The sequence below is a fragment of the Penicillium brevicompactum genome (genome assembly GCF_028827555.1).
Source record: "Penicillium brevicompactum strain IBT 35665 chromosome Unknown utg000005l_segment0_segment0, whole genome shotgun sequence".
Taxonomy (NCBI): Eukaryota; Fungi; Ascomycota; class Eurotiomycetes; order Eurotiales; family Aspergillaceae; genus Penicillium; species Penicillium brevicompactum.
In genome coordinates this window covers 2,830,759-2,847,263 of record NW_026623208.1, presented here as the reverse complement: position 1 = coordinate 2,847,263, position 16,505 = coordinate 2,830,759, and the positions used below count along the sequence as shown (strand labels likewise).

The window sequence follows — 16,505 nt, the reverse complement described above, 5'->3', positions numbered from 1 at the left end:
ATGTTCCAAGATTCCGGAACGCCTCACTATACAGTACTATTCCCCTCAAGTCCAAAATGTACAATCCCCCGCATACACCGACATGATCGGCAGGAACAGGATCTCTGCGGGGTCAAAGAGCCAATCCAGTACCCTTCCGAGTCCAGCGGTACAGGGCTAGCACGGCTTTCCGACGATGCCGAATTTCGCTCGGATTTACCGGGCGGCCGCGTGCCTGCGCAACAGCAGAGCGCATCACCTGCCGGAAGCTGCGCTGGTACTCTGTGTTCAAGGTGACCACGCAGGACTCGGTGGCACGGATCATCGTTTCGCAAGCATTGAGAATGCCCTCGCCTGCTTCTTTCTGCAGTCGTTCCACTATGAGAAGGAGGAGGAAGCTTCCCTGAAGGAGTTGGATGCCGAAAAAGTAAGGCATGAAGCTGATATCTGGATCAAAGCGGAGGATTTGTGAGACAGAATCTGCCGCTTCGAGGGCGTGGGAGATGGTGGATGCGAACGCTGGAGAGGAGGTCCAGAAATCTTTGTCTTCAATGAGAGACACAGGGTCCCACTTTCCGACTAGCAGAATATGCAGGACATGGGTAAGGTAGGAGGAATAGGCGATCACAGTTTGTGTGTGCCAAGAATAGGCCTGAGACAATTGGGGATCGACGGGGTCCGATTTTGAGTAGTTTGATAATGGAGCATCTGGGTCCGGTGCGCTTGATGCAGCGAACGTGGTGAGACTAGCTTTGTAGATCTCTAGTTGACGTAGCACTTCGGCGACTTGAACCTCCCAGGCGTCTTTGCCTAAAAGGCGCACACCGAGAGTGGGGTGGTTTCGTGCTTGATTGAGATCAATCAGTTCACCAGTGATGGTCATGAGGGGGAGGAAGAAGCCGAGGATGGAGTGGTCATGGCAGATGAAGTTGGGGAATACGCGGCGTTTATTTTGGTCGCCCGACCGTAGGCACTGTGGGCCATCTGGTCGAGGACTGTTGGTGTGGATGATCCCTGCTTGCCAGGCGTTCTCGTCCAAAGGAAGCAAGAGATCTTCACTTTCAGCGTCGAGGAGAGCCAAGGGCCGATTATAGCACAGTGCCAGGTGGCGATCCATAATATAGAGCAGCCACCACGTTCTGCGCCGCTCTTCGCGGTGTTCCTCTGTGATGGGTCCATTGTGTAAGTCGTGTGTTTTATCACACACGCAATTCAGGCTCGGTCGCGACGTATTCGAATAGTCAAATCCGAGCCCACCAGGGGAGCCGGGCCATCCGCCTAGCCCGTAGCCAAATGAAGGACTCGACCCATCGGTCAGGCTGTCCACATTCGGAGTAATTTCCATTTCCTGATTTAATTTGAGTTCGCGGGCTAGCGTGAAGGCCGCATGCCACCTATGCAGGAGTCAGTTGTGAAACTTGACAGGGGTAGGAACAAAAAAACCGGGGTACGAACCATCTCATACTTGCAGCCTTTTGCTCGCTGGATGAAATAATTGATGCGACATGAATGTATGTAATCACATCATCTAGAGACCCTGCAGGACCAACGAGCCCTTTGTCGTCTCCAACACCCTCGAACGGATGGTGTGCCGCAGAAGCCGAGAAGTCTTGGGCCGCCGTAGTATTTTCCGCAGGCAGCGGATCCTGGTCTTTGAACGAGACATGGATCAAGGGTCGTAACAAGCGTATGATCAGGGCACAAAGAAATTGGCATATCTTCCGTCGTTGCAACGGAGAAATCGATAAGGAAAAGGCGCGATCATCTACAGCGGCCACCCATAGCATGCTTGCTAGCAGGGCAGGACTCGTCGGCCGTGGACGATCGGCGCTCAGGAAGGAAGATTTCCTCAGAACATAGCAATGAATGTGATGACAAACAGGGTGCATATGAGTAGAGAAAGCACTGGTGAAGTATAGTTCAAGTAGGTCGCAGACCAATCGACGAGGGAGGTTATTTTCCAAAAATGGCATCACCGGTTCCAACACGGGATATTTCAACGGCGACCGTGACGACGGCCTCTGTGACGGATTCCCCGATACAGAGGGTATAGGCACTGGTCTTTGACTCGATCGGTGGCCAGTCAAGTCGACCGAATTCCAAAGATCCATCAACCTCGGCAGCGGCGCATCACTTCCGCCCGTCCCATTCAGCAATTCGTAAGAGTCAGGCGAAAGATGTGCAGCCGCCAGCCATTCCTCCGTGGCATTTGCAGCCGGGCGCAGCGCATCTGCGACCGATCTGCGATCCTCACTCGCGGAAGCGCTGATCTCATGCGACGCAGGAGAGCGCTGGAAAGTGGATGTGGGTGAATTGGCAGGCGAGAGCCGATGCGACTGCGGCGGTTGGTGTTCCGGTTCGACTTCGTCGCGAATGTCGCCATTGTGAGGCTTCGATCTGGCAATTCGGCCTCGTTTGCGGCGCTCGCGAGTAAATTCACAATTTATGTCGCTGCGCAGACATCGCGAGCAGGGGAAGGCTCGGTCGCATCGTACTCGGCGGGTGTGGCAAGAGTCGCAAGCGACTCTGTTGCGGCGCCAGCGTCGTTTGCCGTTGGGTAGTTCGACTGGGTCGACGTCGACAGTCGATGGTTCCCCTTGAGATGTCATTTCACGGCATTGCTGAGAGGAGAGATGAAAGATGAGAACGTTGCGGGGAAAATACGCTAATGTCTCACCCGCTTTCTCCAACTTTTCTTGTGTCTCAGCTCGCTTCTGTCGTTTTTTAGCGACGTCTTACTAGGGTTTAATTCCTTACGCCTTCATAACTTCGTGGCCTTGCGTTGGCGAATGATTCCTATTATGGGTATATTCACATTTAGCAAAATCGACCTTCCTCGTCCGGCTATCAAGACATCTAGTATACATCATTTTTTCAACGCGCTCTTGAATCTCTCCAGCGCCCGATTCCTGCTCTCCGCGTGATCTACGATCGGCTTGGGATATCCATTCTTCTGCGCAATGGCCGCCGCACCCCGCGCATATGGTTCGTGGATAGCTTTGCCCGAAACATCACGGAGCTCTGGCAGCCAGTGCCGAATGTACTCGCCCTCTGGATCGAAACGTTCACTCTGGCGGAGAGGATTGAAGATGCGGAAGTAGGGTTGGGGGTCAACACCAGTACTCGACCCAAATCCCCATCCGCCGTGATTTGATGCGAAATCTCCGTCGATCAGATTTTCCATGAAGTGCCGCTCTCCGCGGCGCCAGTCAAGCATTAGATCTTTGGTCAGGAAGGAGGAGACGACCATGCGGGTGCGATTATGCATCCACGCACAATGCCGAAGTTGGCGCATCGCGGCGTCCACGATCGGGAAGCCGGTTTTTCCATCACACCAGGCTTGGAAGATATCTTGGTCGTACTCCCATTCGATATTTGTGTGCTCGGGCTTGAAACATTTGTTCATGCTGTTGTGGTTAGAAAGGTTTAGGTGTGGTCTAAAGGAATGCTTACCAGATGAATGGCCAGTGTGCCAGAACGTGCTTGTAGAAGTCACGCCAAGCGACCTCGCTGATCCAAGTCATGAAACCAGCATCGTATCGATCGAGATGTCCCTTGTTGAGTCTCTTCGCGGTGGCAACAGCCGTTCGTGCACTGAGTGCACCGGACGCGAAGTAGGGGCTTAGCACGGATGTATGTTCACCAGGCAATGTGCTCCGCTGCTCCTCATATTGCCGCACTTTTTCTTCGAGGAACTTGTCAAGTCGCTGGGTAGCCTCGTGCTCTCCAGCCGGGTACATCTTTTCAAATCGTTTCTTCTCTTCGTCTGACAGGGCGTGAGTCTTGGGTATCGCCGGCACCTTGGACGCGAAAAGATCTTTCAGTTTCTGACGCGCGTTTCCGGGGTTGGATCCCGGCTCCTCTGAGACCTCAAGGTAATCAGGATTCTCTTTCAAAAAGGCCAACCATGACCGGTACCACGGCGTGTACACCGCATACTGCTTTCCTGTTCCGGTCTCAAGTTGGCCTGGAGGTACAACACAGGTATCGTGGGTAGGCGCGAAATTGATTCCCTTTTCTGCACAAGCTCGAACAATTTTGGCTTCCCTCCGGAGCTCGTCAACCTCGTACTCGATATTAGCGTAGAGGTGATTAGCCTGCCATTCCTGGCATAACTCAACGACGCGATCTGGGATCGTGGTGCGCTTCTCCTGCGTCTCCATGTACAGAGGAATATCAAGCTCGCCTAGGTCCTGTTGCAGCCTCTGTAACGTGCGTAGAGTGAAGTCTACCCGCGCAGGGCTGGTCAAATGCGCTGTCCAATCTTGCGGAGACGCGATGTAAAGACCGATTAACGGGATCTGATTCTCCTTGGCGGTCTGGTAAGCCGCAAACAAGGCTCGGTTGTCGTGAAGACGAAGATCGCTTTTGAACCAGTGGACAACGGCGCTCCCCGCCTCGACGGACTGACGCGTGTCAGCAGTTTCTTGACACGCTTTCTTCAGGGTGTCAATTGGACGTTCTAGTTCGCCGTCGGTGTATGCTTGACAGCGCTCGTTGCTCATTTCTGGCGGGTAGAATTCCCGTAAGACAATACCGAAGTCTTCTGCCTGCTTTGAGTTTGGGTGCGGCTGGCGGAGGTCAGGCCGGCCCTTCTTGCTCGCGTGTGAGCCATTGGGTTCGGGCGTAGCTGCCTTTCTCTTTGGAGGCATTGTTGATAGCTGGCAGGGTCTGCTCAATTGGCTCAATTGATATACGTGAAGTGGTGTTGGAAAACGGTAGGCAAGCAGAGTCCGCGGCAAGTTTCGCATGTCCAAAAAAAAGGGGTGACGCGCAAAGAACAAGGAATGCAAACGATGACCAGATGCTCTGATCGAGATCGAGATCGGTTGACGTCACTCGATCGATGCGGGTCTGGCCAATTTGGTTTCAGGTGTCAATATGTTGATGCCTGATAATTGCCTTGTGGTTGCCTGATCACAACACAAGATCTTTGCCGTGATTACTCCGTACTCTGCCCTCTCTGAAGTATCGTGGACCAATTTCGCTGTGAAAGCACTGACTGCAATCATCTTTGAATCAATATCCAACTTGTCCTCAATCTCAATTCCATTGAGTTTCGTTTTGTTGAGAACCCCTTGACGTCCGCAGCAAGGGGGGATCAACGGCAGGCGGCTGCACCACCATGCCGGTGTCGACTTCAATATTGCGGTGAATTCTATTCTCGCACGATGTGACACTAGACCCTGTGTTTCAGGGGACGAAAAAAGCAGTCGAGCTCGAACCGCGCTCCACCCCCAGAGCGAATGATGCGCAGCGATCTCCAATAGCGCGCATCTTCCCCACAAACTTCGGCGATCCAAGGTGCGGGAACCCCGTTTTCGTCTCGCCTCCAATCCGCGTCCGCACAACTCCGACGAGCCATGGATGAAATCCGCGAGCAGCTGTCATGGATTGGCTGCTTAAAAACTGGTCTGAGCTTTCGCCTGAGACCTTTGCCATATCGGTATCAAGCCCAGACCCTGCATTTCCATTCGTGCGCTCGAGCGCATATAGTCTGCATTTAGACTTTGAAGATTTTGTTTTTGGCTTGAACTCCTAAAAGTGAACCATTTTCCTCCATATTCTCCCCACGTTACCCCAGACTCACAAGCCATGTCGCTCCGATGGCCGAATCCGCCAACGACATTGCATCCTCTCTGATTCAAGACTATGGAAACTCAGATACCGTCCGCACTGCAATCTTTGCCGCTTTCTCGGCAGTGGCTTGGTACAATGCCATCGAGCTCATCGTCCTCTGCTTCGTCTCCTTCAAACGCTGGAACGGCACCTATTTTTGGAGTTTACTTGTCGCATCCTCGTCCATCGTCCCCCATGTTCTCAGCTACGTCCTCTTGTTATTTCAGACGGGCGTCACACCATGGTTGTGCATCACACTCATCCTCATCAGCTGGGTGGGGATGGTAACAGGCCAATCGATGGTCCTTTGGTCGCGACTACATCTGGTTCTGCAGAATACAAAAATTCTGTATGGGGTACTGTGGATGATATGTATCGACGCCGTTCTGTTCCATCTCCCTACAGCCGTGGTGCTGTACGGATCAGTCGCGCACCCTGTTGGGCCCTGGGCGCGTGGGTATGCGATCATGGAACGGATCCAACTTGTTGGATTCTGTATTCAGGAGTTGATCATTTCCAGCATCTACGTCTGGGAAACCGTGAAGTTGCTCCGACTACGACCGGAAGGTCGTCCACAGGGGATCTTGAATCAGTTACTTATCATTAATATCGTCATTCTTCTCCTCGACATTGCCATTGTCGTCATCGAATATGTCGGCTACTACGCTGTCCAGGTCATGGTCAAACCAGTGGTCTACAGCATTAAGTTGAAACTCGAGTACGCAATTCTCGGCAAACTGGTTGCTATTGCGCGCGGCAGCTACGACAGTCAAGAACTACCGTCAAGTACTCGTGAAATCAACGAGGTCAGCTCGTTACCATCCGGCGACACTTCCAACTTAGAGTCGAGACGCACCAGTCATCGGCAATATAGTTCCCCTTGGTTCTGGGAGGGGATGGCATCGCCTCATGCTACTTCTACTTCCTCTGGGATGCTGCAAACTCCCTAACATTTCTTTCATTTTGGCGTTTCGGCAGGTTGCCCGGTTACAAATACTGTCAAAATTTCTTATGTGATATACCATAAAAGGCGCCGGGGTGGCGTGTGTTCATTTAATCATCATAAATCTCAACAAGATATTGCACCTCATTCAGCGATAGTAATCAGCCAATCCACCTGTACCTGCTTGCAGCACCAATACACTACCATATATCTTATTCTCGGGCTGCACCATAGCGGTTCCCAGTGCCCCAAGCGCCTGCCGGGTATCTTGTCCAATGTTATCTTCAAGCACGAAATCCACCTCCGATGTGACACTGCGCCGGCCGACAACAACAACATTATTAGCTTTATTGAATGTGTGCTTCAGTTCCTCACGAGTAGAAAGAACGGCCATCTGAATGGAATCAGAAATCGAGTCTTTGACATCTGGCTGTGTGAATACGACGCGATCGGCAAGTTCATGCGGAAGAGAATCGCGCAGAGTCTCAAAGAAGGCAATATCCGACTGCGAGGATGTCGCAGGGGCACTTGAGCTGGAGGCCGGAGTCACGCTTGCAGTGGCTCCCTTTTTGGTCTCGGCGAATGGGATCTGGATGATCGTGGCCGTGACCTGGTCATTCCTCGCAAGCTGCATGACAAAGCGAAGCGCGAAGCGATCATCGTCACCGCCGAAGAATGGAAGTACGACGTGGTGGGTGCGGTTGTTTGAAGGCTGGCGGGACCACAATGATGTTTGGATGCTCATACCACTGGCTGTGCGGGAGATAGGGGGTCGTTTCGTTGACTCGGGTCCGTACTCAATCAAGATACCGACATGACCGGATACCCGTTGTAAGATGTCCGAGACAAAGTTTGTGTAGGTGCCATTGGAGAAGCGATTGGTTCCGGTGATTTCAAGACCGTTTTGACGATCGGCTAGGGTGCCGGTCTCGCTCCATGGAAGGAGGAGAAGGTCTGCCGTATCTTGCTGTGCCATGCCGATGACGGTGTCGGCGTAAGAGTACTCAGGGACAACGGACACGCCAGCCATGAGGGAAAGATCATGCCATTCACCAAAGGCACGGAAGGTATTAACTACTGGGTCCCAAAGTGCGTGCTCGCCTGCAACAGAGACCTTCATGACACTGGAGTCTCTGTCTGTGAGCTCCATCAGACGCACACCATGAACACGAAGAGCGGAGTCGTCTTCTTCCTCTGTGATAGGATCCTCGACAGTCTGGTCGGTTTGCTGTGGCATTTTCGCGGGGTGTACGCGAGATGAGAGCGGCTGGCGCTTCGAGCTCAGGAGAGCCGCCAAGGTGCAGACTCCAGAAAGGCCATCAAGGCGAAGGTATACGAGGAGTTTGCGCACAGGGATGGTCTTCATCTCATCTTTGGCTAGCGCAACGCTGTCGTTGCGGCCATTGTTATCAACGGGATTTCCATCCCAGTCGATCTCCCCTCGTCTCCATCGCTCAACCTTGACTTGGTACCAATTTGGATATAACCAAGTCGTCAGAGGAGTTGTCAGGAATGTAGTTACCAAGGCCATGACGACAAATATTGTGAATGTACGGGTGCTCAGGATCTTTGCTTGTAGACCGATGTTCTGATTGAAGTCAGTTAATATTGTCATCAACGCTGAGAGGAACACTTACTAGCACAATCAATTCGACCAGTCCCTTGCAACTCATGAGGACACCAATGGAGAAACTCTCACGCCACAGCAGACCACATAGACGGGATGCGAAAGCGCCACCAGCGACCTTTGCAATGAACGCAATGGCAATGACACCGACCACGTAGGCCCAGACGATGCCAGAATCCAACAACCCGAGATTTGTACTTAGGCCAGAGAGTGTGAAGTAAAGTGGGAGGAACAGAGCACCGACCAGATCCTCGATCTTCTCCGTCACTTTGATGGCGAATCCACCTTCATGTGGACAAATCAAGCCAATCACGAAGCCTCCGAAAATAGCGTGAACACCAATGACTTGTGTGAAGAAAGCCGAGGCCAACGCAATCAGCAGCGTCAAAGCTACCACGGATTGACTGGGACCTTTCTGCAAACTGCCCGTCTTCTCCAGGAAACGGAGGAATAGCGGGCGGAACGCGAAGGTCAAAAAGAGCATGTACCCAGCGCAGACCAAGAGCACATACAGCGCAGTAATACCACTTCCGGCATTCACAAGGGCGACGCACAGAGCGAGTAAAATCCATCCGACAACGTCGTTGCCAACACCCGCCGAAAGCACAATCACACCCACCCGGGTGGAAAGTAACTTCAACTCAGTCAGGATACGACACAGCACAGGGAAGGCCGTAATGGCCATGGCGATACCAATAAATAGCAAATAGGTTCCGAACTCAATGGGCTTGGTACCCGGGTCCCCATGGAACTCATGGTATAGACCATACGAGATTGCAGATCCCAGACCGAACGGCAGGATCATACCTGCAGCAGAGACGCTCAAGGCGATGCGCCAGTTGCTGATCAAGAAGCGCAGGTCGGTCTCCAGACCTACCAGGAAGAGGAAAAGCACTAGTCCCAGGTTGGCGACTAGATTCAGACTGGGGATACTCGCAGTAGGAAATATAGCATCGGTGAATCCAGGAATGCGACCCATCACCGATGGGCCCAGGACAATTCCACCGATGACTTCCGCAATGACTCGGGGTTGACGGATCTTCGAAAGGGGCCAGTGAATCAAGCGGCACATCACGATGATGATCACAGCCTGTGTTTCATTAGAACTTTTGCCTCCATCGCTATTCACCTAGACTCAATATTACCTGAATAATAAAGAGCACGAGGGGGTTCTTGGGGTCGTAATCTGTTGGGTTTCCACCCTCCAGAATGCCTCCCTGCGGTGGCACCTTGACGGCGCCGGTAGCCGTTGCTGTAGCGGTTGAGGTCGCCATTCTGAGAATACCCAGCTAAGGTAGGTCGAGCTGGGGAGAAGGGAAACCTGGGGATTTAAGAGGATCCAAAGATGAAAGAGAGCGTCAGCTTAACCCCACGGGCCGCGTGAAATGGGGAGCCAATCAGCTTCGAGGGAGCTTGCCGTTCTTCTGGGCATGGCGTGGCTAGACCGATTGGGATTAGTCTAGATTCTGCTCGTTTAGCGGACATTCCTTGATCCTTTCACTTCACTTCCCTTCGTATTTCTGAATTCTTGCTAGGGTTTGCCTTCTCTTGAGGCTAGTTTCACTATTTTCATACAAGACAATATGGCAATAAGATACTTCGGGTGTGTTCCATCAAATCGGCAGGTTATTTTTTAAAGTTCCCACGTGGTTCGACGTTGGCAGCTCGGGCCTTTTTTTGCTTTTTTAGGCATCTGATCGACTCTACATCAGATGCTCTCTTGCTTTCGCCCAGATGTCTACGCCCCTCACTCTGTCGTTGGAATTCGGACATGAAAACTTTCATTTAAATCTCAGTGTACTTACAGCTATAGATGAAACATAGTAATTTTCTATGGTTACACATTCACCCAAACTATCTTGATTTCCACTCTAATAAAAGGTCCCCGGATCTGATGTGTCTGCTACTTTAGAGTCTCATGTGCTCGCAGTACACAATACGAGATTGTTCTTGTCTGTCTTGGCTGCTGAAGACATGTGAGACCCTTCAGTCTTGGAATCGCTGGACCAAGGATATGTTTTACAAAGGCTCAAGGCCATCCTGACAACTATAGAGGGGATTTCCAAGGCTGGCTGTGTGCCGGGGAAGTCTTCTTGTAAGTCTTTCAAAAGCATTACTGAAGAAATCACGGGGGACGTGACTTTCAGATCAGTTGCACACGGATTACTGTGGACAGAGACAACATTATATTCACTTCTGTCCCAGTGCGACAAGTTGACATTGACCTGGGAAATCACTTAATTGCCTTTTCGACAAGAAAATTGACGAATGCAACTGAAAAGAGTGAATATCTTTTCATCTGAAGGGCACTATGAGTTTTCTCTCGGTTTCAGACCTCCATGCCTCAGAAAGCGCCTTGTCAAAATCGCCGAGCAATCCATTGCACAGCAAACAAACGGCACCTCAAGGGCTATAAATTAGGTCCTTCTGATCTTCCATTCCTCCCTTCTTCAACTCTCTCGCCTGAATGTCTTCCGGCTCATCCCAACTACAAATGGAAGCCTTCAACCAGCAGTCCAACATGCTAGGCACTATCTCGACACAACTAACAACATCTCCCGAACGTGGAAACATGATCCATATCGGAGGCCATCATCTCATTGACTCTCTTCTGGACGGGGGTTTCGAGTTCCCAACTCTAGTCCCTCAACGGTAAGCTCATGGTCTACTCTCACTTGGAAGCCTTTCAAACTCCATCCGCCCAATAGCCCAATAGCATCTTGCTAAATCCCTTTTCCATCATCAACCTGACTCACTCTATCTACATGGCGCGCAAAGCTTTGGGTGACATAACATTAACACCTATCACCAGGTTGGAGACTACGATCGCGCCGGCTCAAAGCGACGTGGGAATCGAAATGGTACGTGTGAAATATGACACTCACATACAAAAGAAGCGCAGTTGCTGATATCATCAGGATACCTCACCAGTAATCGAGCATTCGACCGACTCGGCTGAAACCTTCCACAGCCTTAGCTCGGAAGCTGAGGCTGAGAGCTTGGTTCGCGCGAACCAAGAGGAGTCGCCGGCCCCCGTGCCCTCACCTCATCCTCATGGTATCAGATGGATGCCCCGCCTCTCCGAATTTCTCGATGACATCAAATGTCTCCCGATTGGCGAAGCACGCCTCTTGGAGACGGGAAAGACAAAATTCTGCAACCTCCCCGTTATCCGCATCGGGCTCCGATACATCCCTGATGGCGACGATCCAGAACTCCGTACGGTTACGGTCACCCGCCTGCCAGTTCCCACGAGCCTTAGTGAGGTCCTTCGCTCCGTCCGCGGTGGAGACGTGCTCAACGCCACGATGTGCGATACCGTGGCTATCATTGGTTCCCAGACTGCCCTGCTGACTTTCACAACATCCATGGGGGCAGCTGGGTTTGTCCAAACTGCACGGAGCGAAGGGTTCTATGTTGGATTCCACAAGGCCCATGTCGAACTGGTCACGCTACCCACATATCCGATGCGTCGAATTTTGCAAGATCGGATCATCAATCGCGGGCGTACCCGAGCCTTGACCGCCACCAGTGCCAACGGACCCACCAAAGACATCATTTACGGGGTTCTGTCTTCTTCCCTGGTTGCCAACCATATCGAGGGCTTCAAGGATCACCGAAGCCAGAATGAAGTGACCATCCTCTTCTATTCAATCGACATGGCCATGCGAGCGTTCAAACTTCTTTGTGAATGTCCCAGAATCACAAAGATCTGGTTCGGAAGTGATCCCTGTGGCAGGACCTACCAATAGGGTCCTGCCTCTCCGCATGAAGTTTGGCGAAGACTGAGTGAGGAACGGGCAACGGTGGATCAGGAGGATGACAACGACAATGAAGAGGGGGAGGGGCAGGAGAGAAGGTGATGGAGGAACGTCGACAGTACAAGGAATTCCAGACACAAACATCATACATTGAGACAGTATTAGCCATTAATTTCAAGATCCTTCCGGGTGCCGCTTTTGCCGATGTAGCTTATCTCGACTCGTCCCGCGTCAAGATTCATACCTAGTCTTACCCATTTTCAGTACGGAATAGAGTATAATATTTTACCACAGCCGCCTCTGTCGTGGTAGCAACTTCTGTAAGCGTGTTTAACACAGTACCCCATTGAGAACAACTTGAAACACTATGCAAGCTATTGAAATTCAACCTGATATGTTAGATCTTAATCCAACATTTTGTTACTATTTTCGATTGTCTAATCATACTCCAGAGCCTGAGCAGCAGATCATTCCGGGAATTCCCTATCTTCCAGCTATCACTATCCTTGGATCTACATACGGAATACTGTATTGAGACCTCGTGAGATCTATCATCTGTGTACTCCGCACGTCTCAATCATGTGACCGTCTACGGGTTATTTATATGCCCACAAACCGCTACTTTTGCAAACCAGGTTTCTTCTTTCTACCACTCCCCTGGGGCCTCCTCTCTCGCAGAGCTGGGGGAGTAACCACCGTCCGGAATACGGAGTACGGAGTAAACGTGCTACAATCTGACCGAGTCAATCTTTTTACCGACCAAATCCTTTTACCGAGTCAACGTTCTTTCCGAGTCGATTCTTTTACCAAGTTGATTCTATTCAAACTTCAGCCAAAATCATCATCACAGCCTCAGTTCGACGTTTAAAGTCCACTATGCAACGAGAGTGAGACCACTATGCAACGAGAGTGTGACGACTAAACGAGAGTTTCCACTATGCAACGAGAGTGTGTCTACCATGCAACGAGAGTGGCATCAGTATCAGTATCAGTATCAGTTTTGGCCAACGGGGCCTACCAGTTCTATTCATATCAGTTTTGCTGTCATGGATGATACGGGGGAAATTTTGGATAGATGAATATTTGGTGTTTCGACGAAGGGATGGACGTTTTCTCTGGGGGGGATTGTTTAGTGGATCTCGATCGGCACCCGACAGTTGAGGGGTCACCAATCGTCCAGGAAAATATGCATGAATCGGGCACACTCGGCGAATGCTGAACTTTTGTGATATGTCGAATTTCATCAGCGGGGGTGCCAAGACTCCGTATTTTGGGAGTCAAACCGATGCCCACGCTCTTTTTGAGCGTCGCCTACCAAACTTCTTTTCTCTGCCCGACCTTCTGTCGATCAAGAGCCTTCCCGGGGACGCCATGCCTATGAAGTGGGAAGAGCGCGCTGGCGGTCTGACATTGCAGATAGAAAGATGGGGAGAGAACAGGGGGGCATCGCGGGGCACCTACAGAGAGGGCATATTTATAGGGCTTCCTGATACCGTTGAAATGAGATGTGAAAGGGATGCTATTCCTAACTCTGCATGCAAACCCGTACACAACCATAATTATGCCTCCTCGCGGCATTCGACTAAGCAGAGCCCACCTGGCAAGCTCCATAGGGCACGCAGTTCTACCACTACACTATGTAGTTTTGCTACTCCCTACACCTAGTCTTATCCTTGAGCGCTTTTGCTAACATCTTTGACTGTCTTTGTGCTGATACTCGTAATCTGATGATTGCCGATTTCTAACCTGAACGTCCTGTTTTAGTTGGCAACTCCATCCCAGAGAATAAAGACCTAAGGCTAGCTTTGTGTCGGCAAAATTTCATCAGGCTTGTCATTCCACCTCCTCTTTGGTCGGGGCATCATCTTTCTCTACCCGAACACTCGGCTTTGGACCGTCGCTATCCAAGTTCGCAATTTGCGCACCGATCCCTGTGCAAACATAGCTCTCGAACTTCCAGGGTGAGAGTCGAGCCTGGTACATTTCATCAATATCCTCGAGAGATCTTCCCTTAGTCTCAGGCACGACCAGCCACACGAAAACCAAAGATGCAACAGAAAAAGCACCATAAATGAACGTCACACGTCCACCGATTGATGCTTGCAAGTAAGGATTCACGAAATTGATGGGGATAGACGTGAGGAAACTTCCCATTGAAGCGAGGAAGACGGTTCGTTCGCGGAGTTGGCCAGTTCCAACCTCACCGGTGACGATCCAGCATCCCGGACCCCAGGTGAAGCCATAGATACAATACCACAGAATCAGCAGGGCGACACATGCATTCTTCGCCTCCATTGAAAGGTTTGCCACGGTAGAGCTCGACTCGATAGCACCGCCTGTTCCAATCATGGTAGCTGCAAGCCCAAGCGAGCCAAGAAGTAGAGACCATCGACGGCCTAACTGATCGAATGTCACAAATGTGATTATATGACAAGCGAACGAGCAGCCTGTCACGAGAACATTGGTCTGGAGTGGGTCTGGAAAGCCGAGCTGTTGCATGAACGTGACGATGAAGTTTTGTATGAAAGAGACTCCCTGGGCTTGCTGCAGGATTTGAACTCCCATGCATGCTATGGTTCTCGGAAGATTGGTGCCCTTGAAGCAATCGAGTACGGTAGTAGCCTTGTGGAGGTCTCTTTGCTCTTCAATCTGGAATTTGAGAAGCTCGATCTCCTGTGGAATGTTGTCCTGGTTGTTGTTGAGATTTTTCATTACGGATGCTGCCTCGTCATATCTACCACGGTAAATCAGGTATCGAGGGGATTCAGGTAGAAATGGTAGAGTGATCAAGTATCCAATGGGGACAAATAATTGGCAGCAAATAACGATTCTGGGAGTGTGTTAGCCAAATAGGAAGACCAGGCCTAGGAGCCTAATCACAAACAAATATTGCCATTGGTCGTTGCGGGAGCGAGATGCATAGACCACCACAGTGGCTATGAACACTCCGAACGAGGTAAAAAAGGAATAAAGGGCAAGGAAAGCACCTGAGACGCATTAGTAACCATGATCTTGCTGTTGAAGTAAGTGTTACAGACCTCGGACTCGGGTCGGCGCACATTCCGACAAATAAGTCGGAACCACATTCGAGGCCAAACCAATACCCGAGTAAACAATGATTCTTCCAACAACGAGTTGCCAGAAAGAAGTGATTGCACTCGCCTCAAGAATGACACCGACTATCATAAGCAGTGACAAAGCCAAAAACCCAGCCTTGCGACCGAACTTTGAAGTAATAATGGGCGCCATCAGACAGCCCAGAATGATACCCGCCGAACCAGTTCCGGTTCCAACGGATGTTTTCTGTGATGGAAGAGCCCATGCGTCAAGTTTCGCATCGTAGGCACCATACTTGTGCTTGAACTCTGATAGACCCAAGGCACCACCCCACCAACCATTGTCAAAGCCGAAACCAACAGCTCCAAGGGAGGATGTGAGACCAACGGCTGCGAGGCGCCAGTTCAGATCTTGAAACAAAGGGAGGTTTCTCAACTTAGCCAACATACTGCATGCGATATAATATGAGCGGACAGCAGAAAAGTCCAACTCGATATTTCCGTTGGCTTCTTCGTAAAATGAGTGGACTTTATACTCCTTACCCCATGGCACGATCTCCAGGGTTTGTGATTGATTATAGTAGTATACCCCGGCAGAGTTTCGGGGAATCTTTGAAATCCGGGGAATGGGGCAACCATAAGCGGGCGTGGGGGTGCAAACTTCAGCCTTAACTCTACTCGTACTCGTTGTGGAACGTCCGCCGAAAATGGAAATGGGAGCCATGCCTTCCAGTATGGGTGGAAATCTCATATTGTACCTACCAATTCAATTTACCATCCAGAATGAGTGATAGTTATAAGGCAAAGGCAGCACACCTGAGCCCATTTGAGTCTCACTGATAGTGGTACTTCGTCTCCTCTGCTTTCCCATCATGCCATCCCTCTTCGCTATCGTCATTCAGTCCGCCATCCTCAAAGCCGTTGCCAACACCACCGCCCAAGTCCTCAGTCAGCGAGGATCTACCAAGCCTATTCTCGTTGACTGGAATCGAGTTTTGGAATTTGCAGTGTTTGGGATTATAACTGCGCCGTTCATCTCCCTGTGGCAGCAATTCCTCGACGAAAAATTCCCCAGTCAACCCCAGAATGACCCGAAGCCCACAAAACGCAAATCGTCATCGCTGAATTGGCCGAACATTATTCTGAAATTAGCCCTGGATCAAACCATTGGGCTCTTCTTGACGAATGTCACCTTCATTGTGTGCACAACGGGTCCAAGACTCCAAAGCGGCCAATTGATCTTACGCGAAATCAACAACCGGATATGGGGCATCTTGAGAGCTGGATGGAAGATATGGCCTGCGATGGCGTTGATCAACTTTATTTGGGTTCCATGGCAGTGGCGAGTGGTGGTCAATTCGGTGGTCGGATTTGGGTGGAATATTCTTCTCAGCCTTCTGTGAGCTCTGCATGCTATATGTAGAACAGAACATTAGGTACCGCGACCTCAAACTTTCCAAATAGATTGGAAATCTTCATTTAGAGCCCAAATCTCGGAGATGTTTTCTGTATACAACTCG

The 16,505-nt window shown here is 50.8% G+C and overlaps 8 protein-coding genes across 8 annotated transcripts; 3 read left to right on the top strand and 5 right to left on the bottom strand.

The window, feature by feature from the left end:
- Positions 1–112: 112 nt before the first annotated feature.
- On the bottom strand, positions 113–2,588 carry N7506_006923 (uncharacterized protein; the record flags this gene model as incomplete). The annotated part of the gene is made up of 2 exons (XM_056956216.1): positions 113–1,373; positions 1,435–2,588. The coding sequence occupies 2 exons, from the start codon at positions 2,586–2,588 to the stop codon at positions 113–115; spliced, it is 2,415 nt and encodes an 804-aa protein (XP_056810550.1).
- Positions 2,589–2,845: 257 nt separating this feature from the next.
- Positions 2,846–3,385, bottom strand: N7506_006922 (uncharacterized protein; the record flags this gene model as incomplete). Its single annotated transcript, XM_056956215.1, has 1 exon — positions 2,846–3,385. The coding sequence occupies one exon, from the start codon at positions 3,383–3,385 to the stop codon at positions 2,846–2,848; it is 540 nt and encodes a 179-aa protein (XP_056810549.1).
- Positions 3,386–3,428: 43 nt separating this feature from the next.
- N7506_006921 (uncharacterized protein) lies at positions 3,429–4,631 on the bottom strand (the record flags this gene model as incomplete). The annotated part of the gene is made up of 1 exon (XM_056956214.1): positions 3,429–4,631. One exon carries the CDS (start codon positions 4,629–4,631, stop codon positions 3,429–3,431), a length of 1,203 nt encoding a protein of 400 aa, XP_056810548.1.
- Positions 4,632–5,585: 954 nt separating this feature from the next.
- On the top strand, positions 5,586–6,548 carry N7506_006920 (uncharacterized protein; the record flags this gene model as incomplete). Its single annotated transcript, XM_056956213.1, has 1 exon — positions 5,586–6,548. The coding sequence occupies one exon, from the start codon at positions 5,586–5,588 to the stop codon at positions 6,546–6,548; it is 963 nt and encodes a 320-aa protein (XP_056810547.1).
- Positions 6,549–6,689: 141 nt separating this feature from the next.
- On the bottom strand, positions 6,690–9,442 carry N7506_006919 (Kha1p; the record flags this gene model as incomplete). The annotated part of the gene is made up of 3 exons (XM_056956212.1): positions 6,690–8,129; positions 8,179–9,258; positions 9,314–9,442. The coding sequence occupies 3 exons, from the start codon at positions 9,440–9,442 to the stop codon at positions 6,690–6,692; spliced, it is 2,649 nt and encodes an 882-aa protein (XP_056810546.1).
- Positions 9,443–10,689: 1,247 nt separating this feature from the next.
- N7506_006918 (uncharacterized protein) lies at positions 10,690–11,920 on the top strand (the record flags this gene model as incomplete). The annotated part of the gene is made up of 3 exons (XM_056956211.1): positions 10,690–10,820; positions 10,981–11,029; positions 11,087–11,920. 3 exons carry the CDS (start codon positions 10,690–10,692, stop codon positions 11,918–11,920), a joined length of 1,014 nt encoding a protein of 337 aa, XP_056810545.1.
- Positions 11,921–13,762: 1,842 nt separating this feature from the next.
- Positions 13,763–15,433, bottom strand: N7506_006917 (uncharacterized protein; the record flags this gene model as incomplete). Its single annotated transcript, XM_056956210.1, has 3 exons — positions 13,763–14,759; positions 14,814–14,916; positions 14,968–15,433. 3 exons carry the CDS (start codon positions 15,431–15,433, stop codon positions 13,763–13,765), a joined length of 1,566 nt encoding a protein of 521 aa, XP_056810544.1.
- A 424-nt stretch (positions 15,434–15,857) lies between these two features.
- On the top strand, positions 15,858–16,388 carry N7506_006916 (Mpv17/PMP22 family protein; the record flags this gene model as incomplete). The annotated part of the gene is made up of 1 exon (XM_056956209.1): positions 15,858–16,388. The coding sequence occupies one exon, from the start codon at positions 15,858–15,860 to the stop codon at positions 16,386–16,388; it is 531 nt and encodes a 176-aa protein (XP_056810543.1).
- Positions 16,389–16,505: the final 117 nt, after the last annotated feature.